This window comes from Salmo salar, chromosome 06, assembly GCF_965601325.2.
Source record: "Salmo salar chromosome 06, fSalSal1, whole genome shotgun sequence".
In the NCBI taxonomy this organism is placed as follows: Eukaryota; Metazoa; Chordata; class Actinopteri; order Salmoniformes; family Salmonidae; genus Salmo; species Salmo salar.
Window position 1 is genome coordinate 94,550,001 of NC_138296.1, and position 17,222 is coordinate 94,567,222.

Here is a 17,222-nt window from a genome sequence, read left to right on the forward strand (position 1 = left end):
TTTGACCCGTGCGTGACAGACTTCCCGGAGAAGGGCTGTCACGTGATCGTCTCTGCAGGCAACAACGAGCTTAACTTCCAGGTCAAGCTGCCCAATGAACAGATGAAGGAGGGGAGCTTCAAGGTCACTCGCATGCGGTGCTGGCGGGTCACGTCTTCTGTAAGTAACCCCCCCCCCCCCAAATTAAGTTGCTCTACTCTGTATTTTAAGTGTCCTCAACGCTGAATTTGGATTAGGGTGAAGTTGTTCTCTATGGTCAGTTTTACAGGGGAGGGAACAAACTTCATAATTCGGTTGGAATCCATCCAAATTATGGCCGAATTGGTGTTAGCGTGACCTCTCACCTCTCCCCTCTCATTAACACAAGTGTGGTCCTCCCGTTTGTCTCCCCCTGCAGTGTGCCACACACGTGCTTCTATTCCTCTCCTCTGGGTAAACTGCTGAGCTTTCATCAGACCACGTAAACACAACCCCACAGAGCCCCTTTATCTCCCATCCAGACAGCTGTATGCTCATTCTAAGGCATATGGTACAGGAAGCAGGAAGGGACATGTACAGTACCAATGTAGGACGAAAGAGAGGTCATTGCATGACTACAGTTTAACTGTCTTCTCCACACACCTCTATAAAGCAACTATCTAACGCACGTCAATAACCTCTCTAAAGCACGTCTATAAAGCACCTCAACCTCTCTAAAGTACCTCTATAACCTCTATAAAGCACCTCTATAACCTCTTTAAAGCACCTCTATAACCTCTTTAAAGCACCTCTATAACCTCTTTAAAGCACCTCTATAACCTCTATAAAGCACCTCTCTAAAGCACGTCTATAAAGCACCTCTCTAAAGCATCTCTATAACCTCTCTAAAGCATCTCTATAAAGCATCTCTATAACCTCTCTAAAGTACCTCTATAACCTCTCTAAAGTACCTCTATAAAGCACCTCTATAACATCTATAAAGCACCTCTATAAAGCACCTCTATAACCTCTATAAAGCACCTCTATAACCTCTCTAAAATACCTCTATAACCTCTCTAAAGTACCTCTATAACCTCTCTAAAGTACCTCTATAACCTCTATAAAGCACCTCTATAACCTCTCTAAAGCACGTCTATAAAGCATCTCTAACCTCTCTAAAGCATCGCTATAAAGCATCTCTATAACCTCTCTAAAGTACCTCTATAACCTCTATAAAGCACCTCTATAACCTCTCTAAAGCACGTCTATAAAGCATCTCTATAACCTCTCTAAAGCACCTCTAGAAAGCACCTCTATAACCTCTATAAAGCATCTCTATAACCTCTCTAAAGCACGTCTATAAAGCATCTCTATAACCTCTCTAAAGTACCTCTATAACCTCTCTAAAGCACCTCTATAACATCTATAAAGCACCTCTATAACCTCTATAAAGCACCTCTATAAAGCACCTCTATAAAGCACCTCTATAAAGCACCTCTATAACCTCTATAAAGCACCTCTATAACCTCTATAAAGCACGTCTATAAAGCACCTCTATAAAGCAGCTCTATAACCTCTCTAAAGTACCTCTATAACCTCTATAAAGTACCTCAAAGCACCTCTATAACATCTATAAAGCACCTCTATAACATCTATAAAGCACCTCTATAAAGCATCTCTATAACATCTATAAAGCACCTCTATAAAGCACCTCTATAACCTCTATAAAGCACCTCTATAACCTCTATAAAGCACCTCTATAAAGCACCTCTATAAAGCACCTCTATAACATATATAAAGTACCTCTATAAAGCAACTCTATAACATATATAAAGCACCTCTATAACCTCTCTAAAGCACCTCTATAACATCTATAAAGCACCTCTATAACATCTATAAAGCACCTCTATAACATCTATAAAGCACCTCTATAACATCTATAAAGCACCTCTATAACCTCTATAAAGCACGTCTATAAAGCATCTCTATAACCTCTCTAAAGCATCTCTATAACCTCTCTAAAGTACCTCTATAACCTCTATAAAGCACCTGTATAACATCTATAAAGCACCTCTATAACCTCTATAAAGCACCTCTATAAAGCACCTCTATAACCTCTATAAAGCACCTCTATAACCTCTATAAAGCACCTCTATAACCTCTCTAAAGTACCTCTATAACCTCTCTAAAGTACCTCTATAACCTCTCTAAAGCACGTCTATAAAGCATCTCTATAACCTCTCTAAAGCATCTCTATAACCTCTCTAAAGCATCTCTATAAAGCACCTCTATAACCTCTCTAAAGTACCTCTATAACCTCTCTAAAGCAACTATATAACCTCTAGAAAGCACCTCTATAACCTCTCTAAAGTACCTCTATAAACTCTCTAAAGCACCTCTATAACATCTATAAAGCACCTCTATAACCTCTATAAAGCACCTCTATAACCTCTATAAAGCACCTCTATAACCTCTATAAAGCACCTCTATAACCTCTATAAAGCACCTCTATAAAGCACGTCTATAAAGCACCTCTATAAAGCACGTCTATAACCTCTATAAAGCACCTCTATAAACTCTCTAAAGTACCTCTATAAAGCACCTCTATAACCTCTATAAAGCACCTCTATAAAGCACCTCTATAAAGCACCTCTATAAAGCACCTCTATAAAGCACCTCTATAAAGCACCTCTATAAAGCAACTCTATAACATCTATAAAGCACCTCTATAAAGCAACTCTATAACATCTATAAAGCACCTCTATAAAGCACCTCTATAACCTCTATATGCACCTCTATAACATCTATAAAGCACCTCTATAAGCTCTATAAAGCACCTCTATAACCTCTATAAAGCCCCTCTATAAAGCACCTCTATAAAGCACCTCTATAAAGCACCTCTATAAAGCACCTCTATAAAGCACCTCTATAAAGCACCTCTATAACATATATAAAGCACCTCTATAAAGCACCTCTATAAAGCACCTCTATAACCTCTATAAAGCAACTCTATAACATATATAAAGCACCTCTATAAAGCACCTCTATAAAGCACCTCTATAACCTCTATAAAGCACCTCTATAACATATATAAAGCACCTCTATAAAGCACCTCTATAAAGCACCTCTATAAAGCACCTCTATAACCTCTATAAAGCACCTCTATAAAGCATCTATAAAGCATCTCTATAACATCTATAAAGCACCTCTATAAAGCACCTCTGTAAAGCACCTCTATAACCTCTATAAAGCACCTCTATAACCTCTATAAAGCATCTCTATAATGCACCTCTATAACCTCTATAAAGCACCTCTATAACATCTATAAAGCACATCTATAAAGTACCTCTATAACCTCTGTAAAGCACCTCTATAACCTCTATAAAGCATCTCTATAACCTCTCTAAAGCATCTCTATAACCTCTCTAAAGCATCTCTATAAAGCACCTCTATAACCTCTCTAAAGTACCTCTATAACCTCTCTAAAGCAACTATATAACCTCTAGAAAGCACCTCTATAACCTCTATAAAGCAACTCTATAAAGCACCTCTATAAAGCAACTCTATAACATCTATAAAGCACCTCTATAAAGCAACTCTATAACATCTATAAAGCACCTCTATAAAGCACCTCTATAACCTCTATATGCACCTCTATAACATCTATAAAGCACCTCTATAAGCTCTATAAAGCACCTCTATAACCTCTATAAAGCCCCTCTATAAAGCACCTCTATAAAGCACCTCTATAAAGCACGTCTATAAAGCACCTCTATAACATTTATAAAGCACCTCTATAAAGCACCTCTATAACCTCTATAAAGCACCTCTATAACATATATAAAGCACCTCTATAAAGCACCTCTATAAAGCAACTCTCTAACATCTATAAAGCACCTCTATAAAGCACCTCTATAAAGCACCTCTATAACCTCTATAAAGCACCTCTATAAAGCATCTATAAAGCATCTCTATAACATCTATAAAGCACCTCTATAAAGCACCTCTGTAAAGCAGCTCTATAACCTCTATAAAGCACCTCTATAACCTCTATAAAGCATCTCTATAATGCACCTCTATAACCTCTATAAAGCACCTCTATAACCTCTATAAAGCACCTCTATAACATCTATAAAGCACATCTATAAAGTACCTCTATAACCTCTGTAAAGCACCTCTATAACCTCTATAAAGCATCTCTATAACATCTATAAAGCACCTCTATAACCTCTATAAAGCGCCTCTATAAACTCTATAAAGCGCCTCTATAAAGCACCTCTATAAAGCGCCTCTATAAAGCGCCTCTATAAAGCGCCTCTATAAAGCACCTCTATAAAGCGCCTCTATAACTTCTATAAAGCGCCTCTATAACTTCTATAAAGCACCTCTATAACTTCTATAAAGCACCTCTATAACCTCTATAAAGCACCTCTATAACCTCTATAAAGCACCTCTATTATCTCTATAAAGCACCTCTATAAAGCACCTCTATAAAGCACCTCTATAACATCTATAAAGGACCTCTATAAAGCAGCTCTATAACATCTATAAAGCACATCTATTAAGCACCTCTATAACATCTATAAAGCACCTCTATAAAGCACCTCTATAAAGCATTTCTATAACCTCTATAAAGCGCCTCTATAACCTCTATAAAGCACCTCTATAAAGCACCTCTATAACCTCTATAAAGCATCTCTATAACATTTATAAAGCACCTCTATAAAGCACCTCTATAACCTCTATAAAGCACCTCTATAACCTCTATAAAGCACCTCTATAAAGCACCTCTATAACCTCTATAAAGCACCTCTATAACCTCTATAAAGCACCTCTATAAAGCACCTCTATAACATCTATAAAGCACCTCTATAACCTCTATAAAGCATCTCTATAACATTTATAAAGCACCTCTATAACCTCTATAAAGCATCTCTATAACATTTATAAAGCACCTCTATAACATCTATAAAGCGCCTCTATAAAGCGCCTCTATAACCTCTATAAAGCACCTCTATAACATCTATAAAGCACCTCTATAACCTCTATAAAGCATCTCTATAACATTTATAAAGCACCTCTATAAAGCACTTCTATAACCTCTATAAAGCACCTCTATAACCTCTATAAAGCACCTCTATAACATCTATAAAGCACCTCTATAACCTCTATAAAGCACCTCTATAACATTTATAAAGCATCTCTATAACATTTATAAAGCACCTCTATAACCTCTATAAAGCATCTCTATAACATCTATAAAGCGCCTCTATAAAGCGCCTCTATAACCTCTGGAAGCAACGTCAGCACAATAACTTTTCGTAGTTAGATTCATGAAATGGGTTTCCGTGGCTGAGCAGCCGCACACAAACCCTAGCATCTTGGAGTGGTGTAAATACTTTCCCTGGAGTGATGAATCACGCTTCACAAACTGGCAGTCCGACGGTCAAATCTGGGTTTGGCGGATGCCAGGAGAATGCTACCTGCCCCAATGCATAGTGCCAACTGTAAAGTTTGGTGGATGAGGAATAATGGTCTGGGGCTGTTTTTCATGGTTCAGGCTTGGCCCCTTAGTTCCAGTGGAGGGAAATCTTAACGCTACATTATACAATAACTTTCTAGACTATTCTGTGCTTCCAACTTTGTGGCATCAGTTTGGGGAAAGCCCTTTCCTGTTTCAGCATGACAATGCCCCTGTGCACAAAGAAAGGTCCATACAGAAATAGTTTGTTGAGATCGGTGTGGAAGAACTTGACTGGCCTGCACAGAGCCCTGACCTCAACCCCATCGAACACTTTTTGGGATGAATTGGAACGCCGACTGCGAGCTGGGCCTAATCGCCCCCCCAACACCAGTGCCCGACCTCACTAATGCTCTCGTGGCTGAATGGAATCCAGTTGGTAACAAGGACCATGGTTTAGTTCTGTCCCACCCCCCACTACATGGACCAGTAGTTAACTGAACTACTAAACTTCCCCTCAGGGATCCTAGTCATATTTAATGAGTGTGTTCCTCTCCAAACAAACTATTTCCAAACATCCTAATGTATCAGCTGTAAAATAATAGGAGAAGCATCTGAAAAACACATCTCAACTTAGAATAGCATCTCTTGTTCTATCTCGTTACCCAGGGGGCTTGAGGAGGAAGTGGAAACAGACTGTTTCCAGAAGGAGATAAACAGTAGGGTTAGTGGGCTAGCACTATGATGAGAGACTGTGCATATCTGTCCCAAACGACCCACTGCAGACTGGAGGGCCCTTAAGTACAGACTGAACACTAATGGGAGACGAGTCCCTGTCTCCAGGGAAGTGTGTGTGTGTGTGTGTGTGTGTGTGTGTGTGTGTGTGTGTGTGTGTGTGTGTGTGTGTGAGAGAGAGACATCCTGCGAACAAGGAGTTGATAATGAAAGGGGTTTTGGAGGAGAGGACAAAGCCGGATGCAGTCTGTCTCCCAAATGGCACCCTATTCCCTACATAGTGCACTACTTTTGACCAGAGTACTATGCTCACAGCCAGGCCGAGGGTTCCATCTGGTTGTCCTTCAATCAGGGAAGCTAAACCCTCTGTCCTTTTAGCTAACGTTACATTCTCTTTAGTGTAGGCATTAACACAGACTGCTTGAGTTGGGATGGTGACGATGGTGGCGTCCAACCATAGTGTGACCCTGTCCCCTTTTCCCAACCACAGCAGGTCCCGGTAGTGAAGGGCTCATCCTCTCCAACCCCGGCCCCCTGCTCCTCAGCCCAGTGTGAGGTGAAGTTGGAGCTGGCCTTCGAGTATCTGATGAGTAAAGACCGTCTCCAGTGGGTCACCATCACCAGCCCACAGGTGAGAGGTCAGGGTTTAGAGGTCAATATGGAGTCACCCAAGAGGTAGGAGTTTGCCCTCTGCTGCTAATGAATTAAATATCTAGAGGTCGTGTGTGTGTGTGTGTGTGTGTGTTTTCAGGCAATCATGATGAGCATCTGTCTACAGTCAATGGTTGATGAACTGATGGTGAAGAAGTCAGGAGGCAGCATCAAGAAGGTGCGTGTTAGGTCTTTGGTGATGGGACAGATGCACCTTAACTAGTCTGCCATGTTCTGACTTCCTGTATTCATTATGTCTTGTTCAGATGCTAAGGAAACGTCACAATGGCTCCCTACAACGGTCTGAAAGTCAGCAAGCTGTGAAATCCCCCCCTCTACTGGTGAGAACGGGCGACTGCACAGGCCTATGATATATATGCCACTGTGATTATGCCGGAGAACATGTTTAGCCCTTTTGAATGGAAAGATCTTCTACTTGATGTTTCACCTTGTTTGTGACCTTCCTCTCCCCCTGCAGGACTCTCCTGACCCAAACCGAGACCAGATTGTCAAACTCTCAGTGAGTAACGTTTCTGTCTTGATCTCCCAAATGTCAAGTCCACAGAATTACATAGAGAATCACAATTAACAGTAAATCATAGGATCTCTATGGTTGAGTCTCTGTTTTAGGTGGCTAGGGGTCGATATGAATCTCTGTTTTAGGTGGCTAGGGGTCGATATGAATCTCTGTTTTAGGGGTCGATATGAATCTCTGTTTTAGGTGGCTAGGGGTCGATATGAACCTCTGTTTTAGGGGTCGATATGAATCTCTGTTTTAGGGGTCGATATGAATCTCTGTTTTAGGTGGCTAGGGGTCGATATGAACCTCTGTTTTAGGGGTCGATATGAATCTCTGTTTTAGGGGTCGATATGAATCTCTGTTTTAGGTGGCTAGGGGTCGATATGAATCTCTGTTTTAGGTGTCTAGGGGTCGATATGAGTCTCTGTTTTAGGTGGCTAGGGGTCGATATGAATCTCTGTTTTAGGTGTCTAGGGGTCGATATGAATCTCTGTTTTAGGGGTCGATATGAATCTCTGTTTTAGGTGGCTAGGGGTCGATATGAATCTCTGTTTTAGGGGTCGATATGAATCTCTGTTTTAGGGGTCGATATGAATCTCTGTTTTAGGTGGCTAGGGGTCGATATGAACCTCTGTTTTAGGGGTCGATATGAGTCTCTGTTTTAGGTGGCTAGGGGTCGATATGAGTCTCTGTTTTAGGTGGCTAGGGGTCGATATGAATCTCTGTTTTAGGTGCCTAGGGGTCGATATGAGTGTCTGTTTTAGGTGGCTAGGGGTCGATATGAGTCTCTGTTTTAGGTGGCTAGGGGTCGATATGAGTCTCTGTTTTAGGTGGCTAGGGGTCGATATGAACCTCTGTTTTAGGGGTCGATATGAGTCTCTGTTTTAGGTGGCTAGGGGTCGATATGAGTCTCTGTTTTAGGTGGCTAGGGGTCGATATGAATCTCTGTTTTAGGTGTCTAGGGGTCGATATGAGTGTCTGTTTTAGGTGGCTAGGGGTCGATATGAGTCTCTGTTTTAGGTGGCTAGGGGTCGATATGAGTCTCTGTTTTAGGTGTCTAGGGGTCGATATGAACCTCTGTTTTAGGTGGCTAGGGGTCGATATGAACCTCTGTTTTAGGGGTCGATATGAGTCTCTGTTTTAGGTGGCTAGGGGTCGATATGAATCTCTGTTTTAGGTGGCTAGGGGTCGATATGAACCTCTGTTTTAGGGGTCGATATGAGTCTCTGTTTTAGGTGGCTAGGGGTCGATATGAGTCTCTGTTTTAGGTGGCTAGGGGTCGATATGAATCTCTGTTTTAGGTGTCTAGGGGTTGATATGAGTGTCTGTTTTAGGTGGCTAGGGGTCGATATGAATCTCTGTTTTAGGTGGCTAGGGGTCGATATGAACCTCTGTTTTAGGGGTCGATATGAGTCTCTGTTTTAGGTGGCTAGGGGTCGATATGAATCTCTGTTTTAGGTGGCTAGGGGTCGATATGAACCTCTGTTTTAGGGGTCGATATGAGTCTCTGTTTTAGGTGGCTAGGGGTCGATATGAGTCTCTGTTTTAGGTGGCTAGGGGTCGATATGAATCTCTGTTTTAGGTGGCTAGGGGTCGATATGAGTCTCTGTTTTAGGTGGCTAGGGGTCGATATGAATCTCTGTTTTAGGTGGCATGGGGTCGATATGAAAATGTGTAAGTGACTGTTGCTCTAACACGATGTCTCTCTCTCTCTTGCTCTCAGACTAAGCTGAGCTCTGTGTCTCTCAGAGGGATCAGTGCCTCCAACTCAGCCAATGACATCAGCGGCAACGATTTCCATGGCAACTATGCCTTCGAGGGGATCGGGGATGATGACCTGTAATATTCACACCCTCCACCTGTCGAGCGCAACCTGCAAAGATTCCAAGCTGAGCCGAGCGGATTGTCTGATTCTGTAAGATTGTAGCCCTTCCTGGGAGTCTGCTGCCTGCCTTTTTAAGATCAGTCTTGACGTATCAGCTTCACAAAGACTGCCGTCTATCTTATGTGTTTCAGGTACAGAATCACTGACTACCCACTGCCCTCCTGTTTTACAATCCCCCATATTCAACTTAATAAAGTATCTACAACATATAGATAAATTGCAGTCTAATCCACGGGGGTCATCCTGCCCACGGGGGTCATGCTGTGAAACACTAAATTGACGTTGAAATGACTAAAACCAAGTGGAAGCTGTAGGTCCATTATCACTGATACACATCTACAGTCTCTTCAATCTGTCCAGCTAGATAAGTCATCTATAGTCTCTTCACTCTGTCCAGCTGGATAACAGTCATCTATAGTCTCTTCACTCTGTCCAGCTTGATAACAGTCATCTATAGTCTCTTCACTCTGTCCAGCTAGATAACAGTCATCTATAGTCTCTTCACTCTGTCCAGCTAGATAACAGTCATCTATAGTCTCTACACTCTGTCCAGCTAGATAAGTCATCTATAGTCTCTTCACTCTGTCCAGGTAGATAACAGTCATCTATAGTCTCTTCAATCTGTCCAGCTAGATAACAGTCATCTATAGTCTCTTCACTCTGTCCAGCTAGATAACAGTCATCTATAGTCTCTTCACTCTGTCCAGCTAGATAACAGTCATCTATAGTCTCTTCACTCTGTCCAGCTTGATAACAGTCATCTATAGTCTCTTCACTCTGTCCAGCTTGATAACAGTCATCTATGGTCTCTTCACTCTGTCCAGCTAGATAACAGTCATCTATAGTCTCTTCACTCTGTCCAGCTAGATAACAGTCATCTATAGTCTCTTCACTCTGTCCAGCTAGATAACAGTCATCTATAGTCTCTTCACTCTGTCCAGCTTGATAACAGTCATCTATAGTCTCTTCACTCTGTCCAGCTTGATAACAGTCATCTATAGTCTCTTCACTCTGTCCAGCTAGATAAGTCATCTATAGTCTCTTCACTCTGTCCAGCTAGATAAGTCATCTATAGTCTCTTCACTCTGTCCAGCTAGATAAGTCATCTATAGTCTCTTCACTCTGACCAGCTAGATAAGTCATCTATAGTCTTTTCACTCTGTCCAGCTAGATAAGTCATCTATAGTCTCTTCACTCTGACCAGCTAGATAAGTCATCTATAGTCTCTTCACTCTGACCAGCTTGATAAGTCATCTATAGTCTCTTCACTCTGACCAGCTTGATAACAGTCATCTATAGTCTCTTCACTCTGTCATGATAGATAAGTCATCTATAGTCTCTTCAATCTGTCCAGCTAGATAACAGTCATCTATAGTCTCTTCACTCTGACCAGCTAGATAACAGTCATCTATAGTCTCTTCACTCTGTCCAGCTAGCTGACAGTCATAGAATCGAATGCTAGACAGGGATCATAGTAAATTCCAGAAGCGGTGGATATGGAACTATTGTTTGCCTATTTTGATGGCAAGGAATATAACACATATTAAGTGCGGACCTCAGTGAAGATCGAATCCAGCCCGAGGAGAACCATTTCCCCCCCCCCCCAGTTCAGTTACACTTTACCGACCAGCAAAATAAAGTCCTAAAAGTTACGTTTTATATCGTTCCTTTCTGTTCCTTTTTAAACCTCCTGAAATCAACTTTTTCCCCCTTACATTTAGCTTGACATTAAATGACCAATGGATAGAGCAGGCAAGTTAGAGTATATACATGCATTAGACATGCGTCAGAAATTTGGCGGGTGAAGAGAGCGCTGGGTATGTTGTTATGACATCATGTGAATTAGACCACTGAATTGTACCTACGGAGGAGCGGCTTCTATGAAGGAACTTTTCATCTTTGAACTTTAGAGAGTTTGCATAACTAACGTTGGACCGGAGCTAGCCCTTGACCATGACTCAGTTCCATTACATTACACATAATGCCACCTAGAGTTTTTGAGAGCTAGACCAGAGCTAGTTAACAAGCGTGTGTGTGTGCAGAGCGGCACCAGCATTAAAGTAAAAATGTCTTAACTTTTTTGTTAATAAATCCAATGTGAAACGTGATAACTATTATATCCTTACCTAGCATTGAAACAGTTAATCCATTCTAATAAATCTAGTAACATCAGTAGCTACAGTAGACTATGCTTCAGAGGGAGGGGCAGGTAGCCTACAAACACACTGGCAAAGATTTTCAGCTGGCAGGCACAGACACTGGAATAACTTCCTGAGTGATAGTGAGGGCTTTGCATAGGCGCTTTGTTGCGTTTTTTTTTGTTTTTGTGGGACTTAAAAATACCCAGAATGTAAAAGAGCGTTATCAACCGGTTCCCATGCTTTTAGAAGAACGGTTCTGTTCTGGAACAGTATTGATCACTTTCGTTCTCGGTTCTGGTTCTGTTCCTCAGAAAATGTAGTTATTTTTCTGTTCTGTTCCCTGAACCAGTTCCATCCCCTGGTTTTCATGACTTTCTACCATAGAGCATCCTGACATTCCTTCATTCTACCATAGAGCATCCTGACCTTCCTTCATTCTACCATAGAGCATCCTGACCTTCCTTCATTCTACCATAGAGCATCCTGACATTCCTTCATTCTACCATAGAGCATCCTGACCTTCCTTCATTCTACCATAGAGCATCCTGACCTTCCTTCATTCTACCATAGAGCATCCTGACCTTCCTTCATTCTACCATAGAGCATCCTGACCTTCCTTCATTCTACCATAGAGCATCCTGACCTTCCTTCATTCTACCATAGAGCATCCTGACCTTCCTTCATTCTACCATAGAGCATCCTGACCTTCCTTCATTCTACCATAGAGCATCCTGACCTTCCTTCATTCTACCATAGAGCATCCTCACCTTCCTTCATTCTACCATAGAGCATCCTCACCTTCCTTCATTCTACCATAGAGCATCCTCACCTTCCTTCATTCTACCATAGAGCATCCTGACATTCCTTCATTCTGACATTCCTTCATTCTACCATAGAGCATCCTGACATTCCTTCATTCTGACATTCCTTCATTCTACCATAGAGCATCCTCACCTTCCTTCATTCTACCATAGAGCATCCTCACCTTCCTTCATTCTACCATAGAGCATCCTGACATTCCTTCATTCTGACATTCCTTCATTCTACCATAGAGCATCCTGACATTCCTTCATTCTACCATAGAGCATCCTGACATTCCTTCATTCTACCATAGAGCATCCTGACATTCCTTCATTCTACCATAGAGCATCCCGACATTCCTTCATTCTACCATAGAGCATCCTGACATTCCTTCATTCTGACATTCCTTCATTCTACCATAGAGCATCCTGACATTCCTTCATTCTACCATAGAGCATCCTGACATTCCTTCATTCTGACATTCCTTCATTCTACCATAGAGCATCCTGACATTCCTTCATTCTACCATAGAGCATTCTGACATTCCTTCATTCTACCATAGAGCATCCTGACATTCCTTCATTCTACCATAGAGCATCCTGACATTCCTTCATTCTACCATAGAGCATCCTGACATTCCTTCATTCTGACATTCCTTCATTCTACCATAGAGCATCCTGACATTCCTTCATTCTACCATAGAGCATCCTCACCTTCCTTCATTCTACCATAGAGCATCCTGACCTTCCTTCATTCTACCATAGAGCATCCTGACCTTCCTTCATTCTACCATAGAGCATCCTGACCTTCCTTCATTCTACCATAGAGCATCCTCACCTTCCTTCATTCTACCATAGAGCATCCTCACCTTCCTTCATTCTACCATAGAGCATCCTGACATTCCTTCATTCTACCATAGAGCATCCTCACCTTCCTTCATTCTACCATAGAGCATCCTGACATTCCTTCATTCTGACATTCCTTCATTCTACCATAGAGCATCCTGACATTCCTTCATTCTGACATTCCTTCATTCTACCATAGAGCATCCTCACCTTCCTTCATTCTACCATAGAGCATCCTCACCTTCCTTCATTCTACCATAGAGCATCCTGACATTCCTTCATTCTGACATTCCTTCATTCTACCATAGAGCATCCTGACATTCCTTCATTCTACCATAGAGCATCCTGACATTCCTTCATTCTACCATAGAGCATCCTGACATTCCTTCATTCTACCATAGAGCATCCTGACATTCCTTCATTCTACCATAGAGCATCCCGACATTCCTTCATTCTACCATAGAGCATCCTGACATTCCTTCATTCTACCATAGAGCATCCTGACATTCCTTCATTCTACCATAGAGCATCCTGACATTCCTTCATTCTGACATTCCTTCATTCTACCATAGAGCATCCTGACATTCCTTCATTCTACCATAGAGCATTCTGACATTCCTTCATTCTACCATAGAGCATCCTGACATTCCTTCATTCTACCATAGAGCATCCTGACATTCCTTCATTCTACCATAGAGCATCCTGACATTCCTTCATTCTGACATTCCTTCATTCTACCATAGAGCATCCTGACATTCCTTCATTCTACCATAGAGCATCCTCACCTTCCTTCATTCTACCATAGAGCATCCTGACATTCCTTCATTCTGACATTCCTTCATTCTACCATAGAGCATCCTGACATTCCTTCATTCTGACATTCCTTCATTCTACCATAGAGCATCCTGACATTCCTTCATTCTACCATAGAGCATCCTGACATTCCTTCATTCTGACATTCCTTCATTCTACCATAGAGCATCCTGACATTCCTTCATTCTACCATAGAGCATCCTGACATTCCTTCATTCTACCATAGAGCATCCTGACATTCCTTCATTCTACCATAGAGCATCCCGACATTCCTTCATTCTACCATAGAGCATCCCGACATTCCTTCATTCTACCATAGAGCATCCCGACATTCCTTCATTCTACCATAGAGCATCCTGACATTCCTTCATTCTGACATTCCTTCATTCTACCATAGAGCATCCTGACATTCCTTCATTCTACCATAGAGCATCCTGACATTCCTTCATTCTGACATTCCTTCATTCTACCATAGAGCATCCTGACATTCCTTCATTCTACCATAGAGCATCCTGACATTCCTTCATTCTGACATTCCTTCATTCTACCATAGAGCATCCTGACATTCCTTCATTCTACCATAGAGCATCCTGACATTCCTTCATTCTACCATAGAGCATCCTGACATTCCTTCATTCTGACATTCCTTCATTCTACCATAGAGCATCCTGACATTCCTTCATTCTACCATAGAGCATCCTCACCTTCCTTCATTCTACCATAGAGCATCCTGACATTCCTTCATTCTGACATTCCTTCATTCTACCATAGAGCATCCTGACATTCCTTCATTCTGACATTCCTTCATTCTACCATAGAGCATCCTGACATTCCTTCATTCTACCATAGAGCATCCTGACATTCCTTCATTCTACCATAGAGCATCTTGACATTCCTTCATTCTGACATTCCTTCATTCTACCATAGAGCATCCTGACATTCCTTCATTCTACCATAGAGCATCCTGACATTCCTTCATTCTACCATAGAGCATCCTGACATTCCTTCATTCTACCATAGAGCATCCTGACATTCCTTCATTCTGACATTCCTTCATTCTACCATAGAGCATCCTGACATTCCTTCATTCTACCATAGAGCATCCTGACATTCCTTCATTCTAAAAGGGGCCTTGTGTCTTTGTCTTCATCAGTTTCTTTTAGCCTGTAATTCTGTCACAGAAATCCAAGGTACGTTGTAACAAGGGTGTCAATTCTAGCTTTTGAAATGGGTTACTTATACGCGGAATGTAAGTGTTAATGTTGCCAATATGCCAAAATGTTTTTCACAATAACTTCCTTTGTAGGGTGTTATTGATCTTCCCCATCATTCACAACAGTGCTGTTTTAATGATGATTAGTGTGAGTTTTAATGTGAATCTCCAAGTACAGGTTTCAGACTTGGTAGTGTGGTTGTTATTAATATTGCCTGAAAGATGATTCGAACACTTCAACTTCTGGTCCTGTGGTCCACTGTGGGTTGCCATAGGTCGAAACACAAAACCCACCAACCAAGTATCAGCCTTAGCTAATGCGACCTCACCAGCTAGAATCTTGCAGGAGGAGATGTTGTTTGATTGGTCGGCTGAACTGCTTGCACTTCCTGAACCCATAATTTTGCACAGTATTACAGATGGAGACAGATATTTATTAAGTAATGTGGAGCATGAAAAACAATGGGCTGCTTCCCAAATGGCACCCTATTCCCTATATAGTGCACTACTTTAGACCAGGGCACTATAGAACCCTATTCCCTATATAGTGCACTACATAGGGAACAGGGTGCCATGGAATATTTCCAAGAGGTTCTGAAAATCCATAATTTCTTTTTTTTTTCACCGATTTTTATTTTATTTTTTTGTTGTGGTTTTTCATAAATGCCAAAATTATAGTTTACTAAAGCATTTTGCACAACAAACATTTTTTTTTTAAATCATGGTATAAAATGACTTATAGATGTACATGCAAGTAAAATATTCTGAACAATTTAGTAACATCTGTGTAGTCAATAGTTTGTAATCAAAAACAGATCAAATGTAATCAATTGTTTACAGAATTATTTTTTAGTTGGAATGAAAAGTGCAATTCAAATTCCATGTCTGATTTTGATTGTGTTAGTTTAGCAAACACAGTTTTGGGGGTTTGTAACATTTGTTCTTGAATAAACAATGTGACAATCATCTCGACGTGCTTAATTGAAAACAGACATATTTAATCTGTGATCTCATGTCAGGACACAGATGAAAGTCTGTATGGAAAAATTCATTTACACCATTTTGTTAAACTCCCGTGGAATCCAGTTTATTCAAAACATTCCCATTTTGTTAGCATCAATGTAACCTGGATTCCAGGCTTTTTCCTCGCTGATGAACAATACTTAGTATTCAAGATATGGTAACACGAGACACGGAGAAAGCTATAGGAGGATAGCCTTGTGGTCCAAGATCTGTGTTGTCTAGCCTACGGTCATTGTAGTAGCCTGAGTACCAGTCTCTGTTTAGCTAGCATTCCACGCATCACTCAGAATACAATGAGTGGCATGCTAGCTAAACAGACTAGTACCCAGGCTATGGATATTGAGCTATACAGCACAAACAGATCTGGGACCAGGCTATGAGGAGGAAGCAGATTCATGAATGTTATCTCTACCAGCATAGCTGTTTTGATCATATGTAGCACCATGGCAAGTCAAGGAAATGCAAACCCATTGACTGTGCTCTTATTAGTCAGCTAGAATGGATGTTTTCTGTAGAGAATGTTGTTTGCATCGGTATCGTCCAAAATGGTACCCTACAGTATTCCCTATATAGTGCACAACTTTTTGACCGGAGCCCATAGACGGCCACTATATATAGGGTGTAGGGTGCCATGAAAGATGCAGTTTGAGAACACTTCAAGAGAAAAGTAACAATCAGAGGCTTAGATACTCTGGATCTGTCAAATGGTGCCCTATTCCCCATGTAGTGCACTCATTTTTATTAGGACCTAATGGCACTCCTATGTAGTGCACTACTTTTGACCAGAGCCCTATGGGAAATAGGGTACCACAAGATACTCTGAATGGTGTAAATATAAAGCCTATCAGGATGATTCTGTTTTGTTTTTTTCCATCGCCGTATTATACTGTTAAACTAATAAATGGATTTAAATAAATTTATAGGTGCCAAATTATACCAACAATCTTGAGTCTGTATTTTGTATTAGCCTGGATGGACAACAAAATGTAACACTTTCTCATTCTACTGGTATAAACTAGTGAAGGGCCTGTGTGTCAGATGGGGAAAAGTCTCTTTACTTCAAATGGAAGGATTTCTGATTGGCTGCATCTCAAACCTAAAGTGATCCTTGTCTCATTAATCCACAGCCCTGTCCAGAAATCACCCCCAGCCGAACTCCTTCATAAAGAGAATAGC

The 17,222-nt window shown here is 41.1% G+C and overlaps 1 protein-coding gene across 3 annotated transcripts in view; it reads left to right on the forward strand.

Annotated features, from left to right (window-relative positions):
• snx17 (sorting nexin 17) overlaps positions 1-16,989 on the forward strand; it is a 79,162-nt gene extending 62,173 nt beyond the window's left edge. For 2 of the 3 annotated variants that reach the window (XM_045721179.2, XM_045721180.2), the window contains 6 exons: positions 1-159; positions 6,645-6,785; positions 6,906-6,983; positions 7,072-7,146; positions 7,284-7,325; positions 9,049-16,989. The exon at positions 1-159 is cut by the window's left edge and continues 45 nt beyond it. In XM_045721179.2, coding sequence (XP_045577135.1) covers positions 1-159; positions 6,645-6,785; positions 6,906-6,983; positions 7,072-7,146; positions 7,284-7,325; positions 9,049-9,168 — 615 coding nt within the window. In that variant the 3' untranslated portion in view covers positions 9,169-16,989. The remainder of the gene's footprint in view (positions 160-6,644; positions 6,786-6,905; positions 6,984-7,071; positions 7,147-7,283; positions 7,326-9,048) is intronic. The other variant, XR_014392762.1, reaches the window with a different exon arrangement.
• The last annotated feature ends 233 nt before the right edge of the window (positions 16,990-17,222 follow it).